The 15380-nt window shown below is 37.3% G+C and overlaps 1 protein-coding gene across 3 annotated transcripts in view; it reads right to left on the bottom strand.

The window, feature by feature from the left end:
• IGF2BP2 (insulin like growth factor 2 mRNA binding protein 2) overlaps positions 1-15380 on the bottom strand; it is a 156333-nt gene that overhangs the window by 25034 nt on the left and 115919 nt on the right. For all 3 annotated transcript variants that reach the window (XM_019463419.2, XM_019463422.2, XM_019463421.2), the window contains exons 5-7: positions 12251-12314; positions 9968-10240; positions 8011-8145 (exon numbers count right to left, since the gene is read on the bottom strand). In XM_019463419.2, the coding sequence (XP_019318964.1) occupies positions 8011-8145; positions 9968-10240; positions 12251-12314 (472 nt within the window). The remainder of the gene's footprint in view (positions 1-8010; positions 8146-9967; positions 10241-12250; positions 12315-15380) is intronic.

The following is a 15380-nucleotide window of genomic DNA, read 5'->3' as shown; positions in this document are numbered from 1 at the left end:
GCACTGAAAACAGAAGTGAGCAGTATGTTAGAGCTGCAGTTCTACAGTCAGAAACCAGGGGAAGAAAGAGATGAGAAAAGGTTTGAGAATCCCTAAGACCATAAGCAGGGCTGGTAAGTGAAGGTCTTCCCCTGAATGAAACCAGTACACAAAGACTGAGAGATGGTTGTTTTTTCAAATGTTCAAATTCCAGCAAAATATTAAAGGACATACAAAGAAACAGGGAAACATGGCCTAATCAAAGGATCAAAATTTAACTCCAGAAAACAACCCTGAAGAAATGCAGATCTATGAGCTACCTGACAAAGAATTTATATAACTGTCAGAAAGATACTCAATGAGAACACAGACAGACAACTAAACAAAATCAGGAAAACTATGCATGAAAACATTAGAATATCAACAAAGATAAAAACTATAAAAACAAATAATGGAACTAAAAAATATAATAACCAAATCAAAAAAACTCATTAAAGAGGTTCAACAAGCAGACTTGACAGGCAGAAGAAAGACTGATCAAACTTGAAGACTGGTCATTTGAAATCAGGAAGTTAAAGGAGGAAAAAGAAAAAAGAATGAAAAAAGACCCCAAAAAGCACAAAGAAAGGCTAAGGGACTTATGGGCCATGCTAACGGATACTCATGTGAATCCCAGAAGGAGGAAAGAAGGCAGAGAGCTCATTTGAAGATGGCAGAAAACTTTCCAAATGTCAGGAAAGAAATGGACACAAAGATTCAAGAAGCTCAAAGAACTCTAACTGGGACAAAACCCAAGAGAACCACACTGAGACATATTATAATTCAAGTGTCCAAAGTCAAAGAGAGAATCCTGAAAGCAGCAAGAGAAAAGTGATTAGTCACATACAAGGGAGTTTCCATAAGATTATTAGCAGTTTTCTCAACAGAAACTTTGCAAGACAGAAGGGAGTGGGATGATATATTCAAAATGCTTAAAGAAAAACACATCAACCAGGAATACTGTAACTGGCAAAAGTGTCCTTTGAAAATGAAGGAGAAATAAGACTTTCCCAGATAAACAAAAGCTAAGGGAGTTCATTATTGTTACACTTGCTCTATAAGAAATGCTAAAAGGAGTCCTTTAATGGAAAAAAAGGACAGTAGACAGCAACACAAAGCCATATGAAAATATCAGGTTCTCTAGTAAAAGTAAACACACAAATAGAATATAACCTGTACTATAAGAATTCTGATGCATAGAATTTAAATAACATTTCAAAAAAGATAAATCTGTTAGTGGGTATAAAATACATAAAGAGTAATATGTGACATCAATAACAAAGTGGAGGGATAGAGCTGTAAAAGAGCAGAGTTTTTGAATATTATTAAAGTTAAGTTGCTATCAGTTTAAAATAGAATCCTATAACTTTAAGATGTTTTATGTAATTGCAATGGTAACCACATAGAAAATGTCTATAGGATATACACATAAAAGGAAATGAGAAGGGACTCAAAGTATAACTAAAAACACCCAAAAAGCAAAGAACAAAGAAAAAAAACACACAAAAGAAAGCAGTAAGAGAGAAAATGAGGGACAGTAAAGCTATGAGACTTACAGACAACAAAATGGCAATAGTAAGTCTTTCTGATGAGTAATTACTTTAAATGTAAAATAATTAAACCTCCCAATCTAAAGACATGGATTGGCTGAATGGATTTAAAAAAAAAAGAAAAAAAAAACACAAAGAAACAGAATGAAAGGTTTCAAATCAATAACTTCAAGGAATTAGGAAGAGAATAAACTAAACCCAAAGCTAATTTAAGGATGGAAATGATAAAGATTAGAGCAAAGATAAGCAAAAGAGAGAAAAAAGGAAAAACTGAGAACTGTTCTGAAAAGATCAACAAAACTGACAAACATTATCTAGATTAACTAAGAAAAGAAAGAACACTCAAATATCTAAAATCAGAAATGAAAGAGAAGACAGTGTAACTCATGTCATAGAAATAAAAATCATTACAAGAGAATATTATTTATAGTTGTACATCAACAAAATAGATAACCTAGAAGAAATGGATGTTCCCAGAAACACAAACCCTACTAAAACTGAACCTTGAATAGAAAATCTGAACAGATCAATAATGAGTAAGGAGACTGAATCGTAATTAAAAACCTCCCAACAGGGGCACCTGGGTGGCTCAGTCAGTTAGGCCTCTGACTTCAGCTTGGGTCATGATCTTGTGCTTTGGGGGGTTTGGAGCCCCACATCAGGCTCTGTGATGACAGCTCCAGAGCCTGGAGCCTGCTTCAGATTCTGTGTCTCCCTCTCTCTGCCCCTCCCCAGCTTGTGCTCTGTCTCTCTCTCAAAAAAACAAACATTAAAAAAATGAAAAAAAAAAAAAAAAAAAAAAAAAAGAATTAACACCAATCCTTCTCCAACTCATCCAAAAAACTGAAGAAGAGGGAACATTTCCAAACTGATTCTATGAGGCCAGCTTTACTCTAATACCAAAGCTAGACAAAGACATTTCAAGGAAAGAAAACTACAGGCCAATATCCCTGATGTATCCTTTGATACAAAAGTCCTTAACAAAATACAAGTAAACAGAATCCAAAAGCATTACACCATAAAAGGATGATACATTATGACCAAGTAGGACATATTTCTGGAATGCAGGGTGGGTTCAATATATAAAAATCAATGTAATACACCACATTAATACAATGAAGGTCAAAAACCACATGATCATCTCACTTGATGTAGAAAAAGCATTTGACAAAAAATTAACACCCTTTCATGATAAAAACACTTAACAATCTAGGAATGGAAGGAAACTACCTTAACAAAGGCCATTTGTGAAAAGCCCACAGTGAATATCATATTCAATGCTGAAAGACTGCAAGCTTTCCTCTAAGATCAGGAATTAGAGAAGGATACTCACTTTCACCACTTGTATTCAACTTAGTATTGGAAGTGCTAGCTAGAGCAATTAGGTAAGAAAAAGAAATAAAAATTGAAATTGATTCAATTCCAAATTGAAAATCTAAAGACTCTGTTTGCAGATAATATAATCTTATATAAAGAGAACTCTGAATTTCCAACAAAACAAAACAAAACAAAAACTGTTAGAATAAACTCATTCAGCAAAGTTGCAGGATATAAAATCAACATACAAAAATCAATTGTGTTTCTATACACTAACAATGAACAACCTGAAAAGAAAATTAAGAAAATAATTTCATTTACAATAGTATCATAAAGAATAAAATACTTAGGAATAAACCTAACCAGGGAGGTAATATATTTATACACTGAAAACTATATAACACTGGTGAAAGAAAGTAAAGAAGACAAAAATAAATGTAAAGACATCCTATGTTCGTGAATTGGAAGATTTAATATTGTTTAAATGTCCACACTACCCAAAGTGATCTACAGTTTCAGTGCAATCCCTTACCAAAATCCCAATGGAATTTTTTGCAGAAATATTCATTTGGAATTGCAAGGGACCCTGAACAGTCAAAACAATTTTGAAAAAGAAGAACAAAGTTGGAGAACTCACACTTCCTGATTTCAAAACATATTACAAGGCTACAGTAATTAAAAGAGCATGGTAGTGGCATCAACATAGACAAATAGGGGTAACTGCATGACTCAGTCAGTTGCGTATCCAACTCTTGATTTCGGCTTGGGTCATGATTCCAGGGTCGTGCGATCGAGTCCCGTGTTGGGCTCTGCACTGAGTGTGGAGCCTGTTTGAGATTCTCTCTTTCTCTCCCTCTGCCCCTCTTCCTTGCTCATGTGCTTTCTCTCTCTCTACAATTAAATAAGACAGACAAAGAAATCAATGGAACAGAACTCAGAACCCAGAAATAAACCCTTGCATATATGATCAAATGATCTTTGATAAGGGTGCCAAGATAACACAGTGGGGAAAAGGACAAATGGTGCTGGGAAAGCAGGATATCCACATGAAAAAGAATGAAGCTACACCTTTATCTTACTCCATACACAAAAATTAACTCAAAATGGAATAAATGTAAATGTAAAACTATAATATTCCTAGAAGAAACACAGGAGAAAGCTTCATGACATTAGACTTAGCAACAATTTCTTAGACATGAGACCACAAAAGCACAGACAACAAACATCAAAATAGAAAAATCCAACATCAAATTTAAAAACTTTTGTGCATCAAAGGACACAATCAACAGAGTGAAAAGGCAACCTAGGGAAAAGCAGTAAATATCTGCAAATCACATATCTGATAAGGGATTAAATCCAGAATATATTAAGAACTCCTACAACTCAACAACAAAAGAATCAAATGACCCATTTTGTTTATTTTTATAAAATTTTAAAGTGTATTTATTTATTTTGAGAGAGAATGAGATAGCATATGTTGGGGGGGGGGCAAGGGGGAGACAGAATCCCAAGCAGGCTCTGAACTTCAGCAAGAAGCCCTATGTAGGGCTCAAACTCACGAAACTGTTAGATCACAACCTGACCAAAACCAAGAGTTGGATGCTTAACTGACTGAGCCACCCAGGCAACCCCCTCAAATGACCGATTTTAAAAATGGGCAAAAGACTTGAACAGACATTCTCCAAAAATGTATACAAATGGCCAATAAGCATATGAAAAATGCTCAATCTCACCAATCATCAGAGAAATGCAAGTAAAAACCAAAGAGATACTGTGAACACAAAATATTATTTCACACCCGTTCTTTTGGCTACCATCCAAATAACAGAAAATAACAAGTGCTGGTGAGGATATGGAGAAATTGAATCCCTTGTGCATTACTGGTATTATAAAATGATGTAATTGCTATGGAAAACAGTATGGAGGTTCCTCCAAAAATTAAAAATAGAACTACCATATGATCTAGCAATCTCACTTCTCAATTCAAAAGAATTGAAGGTAGGATTTTAAAGAGATATTTGCACACTCATGTTCATAACAGCACTATTCCCAATAGCCAGAAGGTGAAAGCAACCCAAAGTCTATCCATGGATGAATAAATAAAATGTGATGTATGCATACAATGGAATATTATTCAGCCTTAAAAAGGAAGAAAATCCTTTCGCATGCTACAACATGGATGAATCTTGAAGACATTGTGCTAAGTGAAATAAGCCAGTCACAAAAAGACAAATACTGCATGATTCCAGTTATATGTGGTCTCTAAAGTAGTCAAATTCATAGAAACAGAAAGTAAAATGGTAGTTACCAGAGGCTAGAGGGAGAGGGAAAAGGGGAGTTGTTCAATGGGTACAATTTCAGTTTTGCAAGATGAAACAGTTCTGGAGATCTGTTTCACAATAATGTGAATATATAAAACATTACTGGACTGTACACTTACAAATGGTTAAGTGAAATAAATCAGAGAAAACCAAATACTGCATAATCTCATTTACATGTGGAATCTAAAACAAAACACAAGCTCATATGTACACAGAACAGATTAGTGGTTGCCAGAGGTAGGGGATGAGGGGTGGGCAAAATGAGTGAAGGGAGTCAAAAGTTACAAACTTCCAGTTATAAAATAAATAAGTCATGGGATATAATGTACAGCATGGTGATTATAGATAATACTGTATTGAATATTTCAAAGTTCCTAAGGGAGCAAATCTTAAAAGTTATCATCACAAGAAAAAAATTGTAAAATTATAATTATGTATGATGACACAGGTTAACTAGACTTATTGTGGTGATCATTTCACAATATATACAAATACTCAATAATTATGTTGGATAACTGAAATATAGTGTTATCTATCAATTATACCCCAATTAAAAAATGGTTAAGATGATAAATTTTATGTGTTTTTGAACCAAAAAATGTTCAAAACAGAAGGAACAAGGATGCCCTCTCTTTCAACTTTTGACTATTTTTTTTGTGGGGACACAAGGTCTGAAATTACTATACCCATCCTGTCATCACCACGGGAGCATCAGATACCTCTGAGGAAGATAAAGTAGAAAGAAAGGTTGTGGGTCTCTGAGTCCATGATTCAACTGACCCTGGAGCCACCCATCTTTGGACTTCTCATTATGTTACAGAACAATATTGTTTCTTAATTTCAAAGTCACTTGTTATGTTTTTTTTGCTAGTTAGGACCAAAGGCATGTACCAGATGCATTGCTACTATGAACAGTAAAAAAGAAACTCCACCAGAATGTATTCAGAGGGCAGGATTTTTGTTGGCTTTGTTCACTGGCGCACAGAACAGTGCCGGCACATAGTAGATGCTCAACAAACACTTGATAAATGAATAAAAAGAAAATTTAGGATCCCTCTTCTACATCCTGTACCTTCTGCTCATCCCTCTCAGGGCTCAGCTTAAATGTCCTTACCCAGGGAGGTCTTCTCTGAAGCCCCCAAAATCTCTTCCTGTTCTCTGAAAACCCTGATTAGGTCTCAACTACAGGCAACCACCTTCTACTCTCACACTTCTTGTGGCTGTACTTAATTACCTATAACTATCCATTTAGCAAATGGACTCTCCCACTGGACTGTAAGCTCCATGAAAGCAAGAACTGGGTCTTGCTTATGGTTACAGCCTCATCTCCAGGCACAGGGCTTACCACACTGTGGCACTCAAAAACATTAATTTCAAAGATGTTCCAACTCTATGTCGGCTCTACACAAAAACTTAAAAATCTAATTTATAACTCAGTCTTTTTGATTAATTAGAATATTCTAAGTTGCTTGTACAGAGGTTGAGGGACCAAAAAGGGTGCTATTTTTAAAAGTTTTCAATACCCTGGTTGAGGGAGGGGCTTATTCAAATTAAGCCATGGTATCTGGGGGGTTTCGAAAGCCCCAGAGTAAATAATTCATAAGTAATAATTCCTATGTTAGAGTCCCTTATGAAATCCGAGAAGAGATTTGCAATGTTTTCCTTTTAAGGACTACTTCCATCTTCTTGGTTTTAAAACACTCTTATTTGAGATTACTGTATTTGCTAAATTAATTTTATATTTGATTCATCCCTCACTGCTTCTCTGTCAAACTACCCATAAATGGATTTTTGCCAAAATGACAACTTTTTTCGTTATGCTGTCTATTCCATTAACATTAATTCGTTTACAATACAAAGTCAACGGGTTTAGTAAGAACCATACCTGCCATTCAGATTGGTATGACACTCAGAAATCCTAAGAAGTATTTTGTAAAAAATGGAAAAGGAAGGAAGTAGATGGAAGAAGAGTAGTTACTTGGATACCAGTTTCTATTACTTAAGGAAAATTTACACGAGTGCAACATGGTGGTAAAAACATTTTCCGGAACAGTAACTGATGGGTTTTGATGACAAGGTACATTCCATACATACCTGCACGGTCCAGTATGACAGCCATTAGCCATGAATGTGACTATTTAATTTGAATGAATTAAAATAAGTATTCAGCTTTTCCATTGCACTAGCCACATTTCAAACACTCAGTAGCAACATGCAGCTACGGCTATCACATTGAACAGTGCAAATATACAGCATTTCTGTCACTGCACAACATTAGCACGCATCTATATGTTTCTACAAACAGATGTTAGTAATGGGTGATGGAAGCTTCAGGTCACCAAAAGAAACATGTAAGTGGAGAAACAGCCATATTATAAACATAAAACATCTATTTCCTACTGTATCCTTCTTGGGAACAAATTTCTTTTTTTTTTTTAACGTTTTTATTTATTTTTGAGACAGAGACAGAGAGAGAGAGAGAGAGAGAAAGCATGAACAGGGGAGGGTCAGAGAAAGAGGGAGACACAGAATCTGAAACAGGCTCCAGGCTCTGAGCTGTCAGCACAGAGCCCGACGCGGGGCTCGAACCCACGGACCGCGAGATCATGACCTGAGCCAAAGTCGGACGCTTAACCAACTGAGCCACCCAGGCGCCCCGGGAACAAATTTCTTAAAAATAATCTGTCCTCTGGTCCCTTTACTAAATAACAGAATTACAGCTTTTAAAAAATTTCTTGTCTTAAAAGGCTGAGAACTTACTCTTATTCTCTGTTAAGTGATCTGGGCATTACATGCAAACTTACAATTTGGTCTCATCAGCCTCTTTCTGCATGATTTCAAGAATCATGCGGCAGGCTTCAGAGGTCCCCTCTGGGGTGGCATGGATGGTCACGGGCTTCTCTGCAGCCCCAGAGTTCTCCTTTCTATGGATGTCTACCCTGTAGGGAAAGAATCAGAAGCCATAATACAATGTCATCTGGGACAGGATCCTAGTCTTGAGAAAGCGTCGCACGGGCCAACGTACAGCAAAAGGACAGAGACCATGAAGTGTCATTAGCACGTTTGCAACCAATGCCATTCTTCAATAAGGTGGCAAGCAGTGCAGGAGGTCTTGTGCCAAACTTGAATACTTTGCAGTTTCATTTAGAAGGGAGTATTCCTTGCAGGAGTGCTGTGGGACAAAGGCACTGAGCCCAGTTGGTAATGAAGCCAGTTTGGTAAATGAAGTATTTTGTGTAGTCTTTCAAATGATCATAGAAGCAAAGGGTAAAGGGAGTAGGGTAACGCTGCATGCTGGCATGGTGCCAGTCTCTGCACTGATTGTAGCTTTTAAAAGCCACATGTTAATCCAAATCCAAACACCAAATTCAAGCAAGCTTTGTATATTTGAGTGTGGATTAAAAACAGAGGCATGCCCTCTCTCTGCCTAAGTTTTTGGTTTCCTTGCCCCTGGCAGCCTGCCTTCTTCCAGGCTCTTAAAACTAATGACTCAAAAGCTTGATGACTTTATCAGACTCCGTGGGGTTGTTGTGGCCCTACTTGTTTTTGTTGACTCTGAAAATCACATAATTGATCATATCCCTTCTTATTTTGGCTGTTAGAAAGCCCAGATCCAAGTCTTTGACCTACGTGTAAAAAAAATGGGCACATACTTTGAGAACTAACGTGTTACACTTCTACTTAAACTTTTTGCACTTTTAAAGCCACTTTAAGAAATTTTTGGAACAAAAAGACATACAACTAAAAATTACTTTTGCAGTGAAGCAAACTTGCAGGGGAAGAAAGGGCTGAATTTAAAATAAATGGAACAGCAGACAGTACTTCTTTCTACTAGGTCATCATTTCACTGCTATGATCATGAACTTGAGACTCATACCTGTAAGTGTCCATTAGTTGGCAGTAACTCAGACACTTTGAAGAAAACAGTGTTTTTTCTCTTTCGGGTTACAAGATACTCATTGAATGACATGAATAAAGTGCACTAGGCCGTGTAAGGAACTCATGTTCGCCAGTAACTTGGTGTTTTGCAATTTAAATGCTTTCATAGCAATTATTTCATTCAATCTGCCTGGCTGTCCTAATTCTAACAATAATCCTGGCTTACAGAACAAGACATTAATGCTCGGAGAAGTTAATTTTTTCCCCAAGATTATACATTTAGTGGTAAATCTTGAACAGGGGTCTTTGCATCCTGTACTTTGTTACATCAGGCTGTGTTCTTAAGAATATACAAAACCAACAAACCACTACAACTCCTACTACCAGTTCCATCTCCTTAGATGACTAAACAGAGGCTAATATACTTCATTTCTCACTCAATACAGCAGACTCGCTTACTCCTTTTATGTAGCTATTTATGGGATCACCTAAGTGATCTCAAAGAATGACTACCATCCAGGGCTCCAACTCAAGAGAGGATGTAAGAACTAAGGTAACTGCTTTCTGGGATCCCACAGAGTTCAGCCCCATACCTCTGCTGTTTTAGAAAGTGATATATTCACAAGCACTAGTAAGCTTATGAGAATAATTCTCTGCCGCTTTAAGAACCTTTAGTAATTCAGGGTATGACCTTTAGGCTATTGGCATGAAAGCACGTGAAGTCCCCAGCTTTGTTAGTCTGTTAGTAGTTCTGAGAAGCCACCATCCCATTTAGCACAGCCCCCCTGCTGATGCAAGCGATAGCCACCTAGGATGATTGGGGCCCACCAGCACTCAGGGGGCCTGTCAGAAGGAAGCAAAGGAAGCCCCGGAGGCACGTACCGGGACTGGGTCTGCTTAGTGATGTTCTTTATGGTCAAGCCCTCCTTTCCGATGATGGCACCAACAAACTGGGTGGGGACCAGGATCCGCAGCGGGAAATCAATCTGTCTGGCCTGAGAAGAGCCCCCAGGGGCGTGGCCTTGCTCCCGGGAAGAGTGGTCCCCACGCTGGGCTCGCTGTGGGGGCGAAGGGGAGCTCACCTCTTCATCCGGGATGTAGGAAATCTTGAAGGAGTAGTTCTCAAACTGATGCCCGCTTAGCTTCTCGATGGCTCTGAAACGCAGCAGCAGCAAGTGAGCCTTGTTAGACCCTGATGTCAAAGAAGACCCTCAGGCCAGTGGACGGGGTCAATCAGTCTGCTTTCCTAGTTGCCTACCTGAGCAGCACTACCCCTTGAGGAGAGCCTGGTGAGCAAGGCAGGTGCCTGCTTTGCTCCCTCAGAGCTGATGGTTAACAGTTAAATTATCACAAAATATAGGCCTGGTCAGACTTGATACACAACTATGCATTCTGCTTTTTTTCCACTGCCTGAGGCTGTATCCTCCTCATCAAAAACTCTTTGTAAATACTAGTATAAAATTATGACTCACTTTTTTTCTCAGCTTGATCATAATACATATTTATCATTGAAAATTCAGAAATGGTTAAGTACAGATTAGAAAAAAATCTTAGTCCATCCTGTATCTTTATTTTCTTAAATATAATTATCATTTATAAACATGGATTAATATTACATATACTATTTTCTAATCTTTAAAAAAGAGTTAGCACTCTAAACATTTTCCAAGTCACTAAATGTCCTGCAATTTAATTTTTACTGGCTGTTTAACACTATTGATTTATCATAGTTTTTGCAACTCATTCCCTATCGTTAGATATATATCTATATCCAATCTTTTATTATGTCATAATAAAAATTTTTATTTATCTATTATTAAGTGTCGTGGGCAGTTTTGCAACTACAGCTGCACACAGGACAAATTCCTAGTGGAATTGCTGGGTCAGAAAGAACGCAGAATTCCAATATTATTAAGTACCCCTCAGTGTGCTTCTGTAAAGGTTTCAACACTTACTATCCCATAGCAGTTAAGACAGCATTTGTTTCTTGAGTCTTCAAAACTGGAGTATTATTTAAAATTATTTATCAATTTGATAGGGAATAAATGATATCCCACTATTGAATTTTTAAAATTATATAGGAAGTAGAACATTTTTTTCATAAGCTTTCTGGCAATATGTGAAAACAACAATGCTATTCTACTATATTAATGTTTAGTGTTTGTGAATTTATTACAAAGCAGCACCTTTGAATTCAATAAAAGCAACAAAGTAATATCACCTATGGGAGGTCCTACCTAAGTGGCAGCTGGATACAAACTCTAAAGGTGAGTTCCTGGCATATATCTTGCTTATATGTGTGTGGCTAAAGTCAACAGCAAATGATCTATTGCCTTTTTCAATGCAAAATTAACTTTTTAAAGACTAGTGGTATGAGGATGGGTTAAATATGTCTTCATGTGTGCTGAAACCTTGAAAAATAAATAAAACTATAATTCTGGGATGTAGAACCAAGGTTATGCCATATGCATGAAACATGTGTGACCATAACTGTAGTTACAATGACCTGACAGGCATTTCATTTTAAGGACCTCCTACAAAAAGGAACGTGTTTTCTTGTAGTTGTTTTAAAAACTCAATCCCATGCCCATTAATTGCCAACCTCAAAATTAACCATCATTGAAACAAGGTACTCATGCATGGGGACTAGGAAGTAAATGGAGGTTAGGAATGAGAACCCAAGCCAGGTGATCTTTGACTAACCACTCCCAGACAATTCCCCCTGTTGCTGATGTCATGGGGACGGGTCCCCTTTTTAATATTACACAGAGGAAAAATGGGTGTTTCATGATCTCTTCACCAAGTGTGGACAGAAATAGGCGTGTGCTTCTTCCTCATAGTGCATGGAGGAAGCTCCAGGTAAAAGCTCTGTGGTCAACAGGGACCAGGGACAGAATGTCACAGAGCTGGTGCCTCTATTCGTGACCATGTCCAGACACAGGTCCCACCTCAGTTTTGATGCCAAGGCTCAACATTTTTCACGATAAAGTCTCTGTACAACCAACAAACAGCCATCCCATTATAAATGCCCTAAGCTCCACTGACTTGTCAAAGGCATGCACAGATGCCCTGAGGCTCCTCAGGCAGGTCAAAGGTAGGCATCTTTTTGGAATTCAAAGACAACCCTCCAAAAATTTAAAAGGAAAGAAGCCCAAATCCACTTACATTTTTGCTTCTTCTCTTGTTGCATATGTGACGTTGACAACAGCAGTTTCTGTGTCTGTGTTGACTAGGAAAGAAGCAAAAACTATACTGTCATAGAAAAAAAAAGCTGTCACCCTCTGGCTCAATGTAAACAGACTAACTTTAGAGAAGAATGCACAAAAAACTCATCACCCTAACTCCACAATATCTGAATCTCTATCTTTATTCATGTGCATTCATAAATAGTAATCAATTGTATATACATATCTGTAATCAACTGTATATACAGCTCAAAGCTGTATTTTTACTTATAATACCACTGCATGTGCATATGTATATGCTCATTATGTTTGTATTTTCCATTTCTAATGTCTACACAAAATTTTAGTAATTGTGCCATGATTTTTGACAAGCCATTCCTCAATTGTTGACAAATGAGTTATTCCCAATATTTGCTATTCTAAGTCGTGTTGCTAAAAATCAGCTTTACTGCAAATATCATTTGAATTGTGTTCTCTTCTGAATTACTCTTTTAGGCTAAATCATGAAGAAAAATAACTGGGTAATGGAACATAATGCTTCTTAATGCATATTTTTAGATTACTTTCCTAAAAGTTTATGTCAATTTATTGTACCACCATCAAGGTAGAAGTCTGTTATGTTTGCATTTATCTTTAAATAACTGGATATACATATAAAATAAGAAAGTATTTTAATTCTTCATTTATTCCTAAAGTAGAATTATTAATATTTTTGTTTCCCTTTGACCGAGCTCCATGACTCTGAGTTAAATTAGTAACTGTATAATAAATAAAGAAAAGTTGCAAGTCATTTGGTTGAAGGAGAGAACACAAACTCTAAGAGTGGCTAATATTAAACTCTTGTGAGCTGGCTTATCTTGGTTCATAATTGCCTCTTCTTCCAAAATCAGAAGTTAAAAATAAATTCAGAAGTCAAGATAAAACTTTCTCAATCTAAGCCAGTAAACTTAAACCAAAAATTCTGTTTTTCCCCAAAACAAGTAGCTATGACTAAGTCAGATCCTCCCTTTAAAAAACACTTAAGCTATGGGGCACCTGAGTGGCTCAATTGGTTAAGTGTCTGACTCTGGCTCAGGTCATGATCCCAACATTCACAAGTTCAAGCCCTGCATTGGGCTCTGTGCTGACAGCTCAGAGCCTGGAGCCTGTTTCAGAATCTGTGTCTCCCTCTCTCTCTGACCCTTCCCTGCTCTCTCTCTCTCTCAAAAATAAATACTAAAATTTTTTTAAAAAAATATTTAAGCTCCTGGGAGACTTGGAGTTAACCATATTAAGTTAATGATAGAGTTAATTCAAGAAAACCATGATAAAGCTGCTTTCCAAAGTAATAATAAAACCTTGTAGTATAGGGATTCCTAATTTGGATCCATGTTAGAGCTTCAGAAATTTTATAACCTCACACCACCACCACCACCACCATCACGAACACCTCCTCCTCCCCCCACCTCCACCACAACCAAAGATTCAAATGTGTGGATGGATGTATGAATTTTTCTGGTTTATAATCTCCATAAGACTCTCAAAGAGGTTAAAGACCACAGTCAAAAATATTGTTTATTCAGTAACTTCAAAACAGCTGCAACCTTCAAAGGGAAGGGATGCACAGTCTTCAGGAAAGAGGTGATATTGAGATTTACACGTCATAAATGCTGAGCCCAGCCCGGCTCTGCCCAGGAGTGTTCTTGCTGCCTCTAATTCACACTTACCCAGAGAAGTTCTCACAGTGCAAAACAGGGGATGAGTAGCCCACAACCGTCCTCTCTCAGTGCTGACACACAGAATGTACCAGAGGGTTCCTATTTGCTGCTTTCTAGTGCTCCAGATGAGGCTGTCGACTCCCAGAAAGGGAGAAAGGGATGGCTTTGAACCTCCTGAATAAATCTATCCACTAGGATTCTCAGATTCTCAGATTTTGTTCTCACTTCTTAGTCATATTCTGTTATTCAAAGACCTTTGTCTTCAGGAAATCAGACAGTTCTGTGATTCTGGAAAGAACTGAGCTCCATTCGAATAATTTATTTCGCTGGACATAAAAGCTCTAAAAAGTTTCTTAAAACTCTACTGAAAATATTTTCCTGCTGAATCAGGAATCACCTATGAAACAAAACAAAACAAAAGCCCAACACTTCTATCCTGTAGTTGTGAGGCGGCTGGAAACTGGATGGTCTCCAGGGCACAGGTGCACTAGGAGCTGTCACTGCCCCAGGGACCTGCAGTATTTCCTCCTTGCATGGCAGTGTCCTGAATTTATAAGATTGTCTTAGCTAGTAACTTTTACAGGCTCATGTCTGTGAGGCCATCTTGCCTACTACATCCAATCCTTATTAGAATGTCTTCTTCTCCATGTTGAGGGAAATAACAAGAACTGAGAAACAGAATCCTTGTAAATCATGTCTTCTTTCTGAGCTCTTTCCCTTCACCTTTGGGCATGGGCAGTCAGCAGCATGAAATTGAATAATAATATTTTTAATATTCATGGAGTGGAGAACAGCTGAATAATTACTACTTTAAAATGATTACTTTAATTATACTGGCAGATAGAACAGATTGCATATCAGACAATTGGTTCTCTGTGATTATTCATTCCCAAGTGAATCCTAACAATCCCTTGAGATTATATAGGACTCTGTTGCCTACAAATTTTTATACAGGTTCACTTTGGATGCCACAACTACTCAGGAATATAGAAGGGATAGAATTTATTCTCCCCATTTTATACATGTGGAAACTGAGTCAGTGAGGGTTAAGTGACTTTTCCCAGGGCTTCACAGTCAGTAAATAATTGCATTCACATTCTGCTTTTTAGGCCAAAAGAAAAAAATCTTTATCACATGTTACTGCTTGCCACATCAGGAGCTTGGAATCTACTTTTCGGGGACTCTTAAAGAGCTATGTGAGGTATCAATTTCTTTAAAAAGATAAACTTTTTAAAGAAAAACTTTTTACTGTTTAAAATCATAGCATTTCATGTTTTAGATGATATAAGCGAGAGCAGCAGAAAGAAGGGTATATATTTTCTGTGGATGTCCAACACTGATGTCCTAAGCCTGTGGCTCTCAAACTTGAGTACACACAAAAATCAGTTGGGAGTGCTTGTTTAAAATACAGAT

This window comes from Panthera pardus, unplaced genomic scaffold (assembly GCF_024362965.1).
Source record: "Panthera pardus isolate Hobbes unplaced genomic scaffold, ASM2436296v1 HiC_scaffold_16, whole genome shotgun sequence".
NCBI lineage: Eukaryota > Metazoa > Chordata > Mammalia > Carnivora > Felidae > Panthera > Panthera pardus.
Note: the sequence above shows the minus strand (reverse complement) of the source record. Positions and strands in the feature narration are given on the sequence as shown.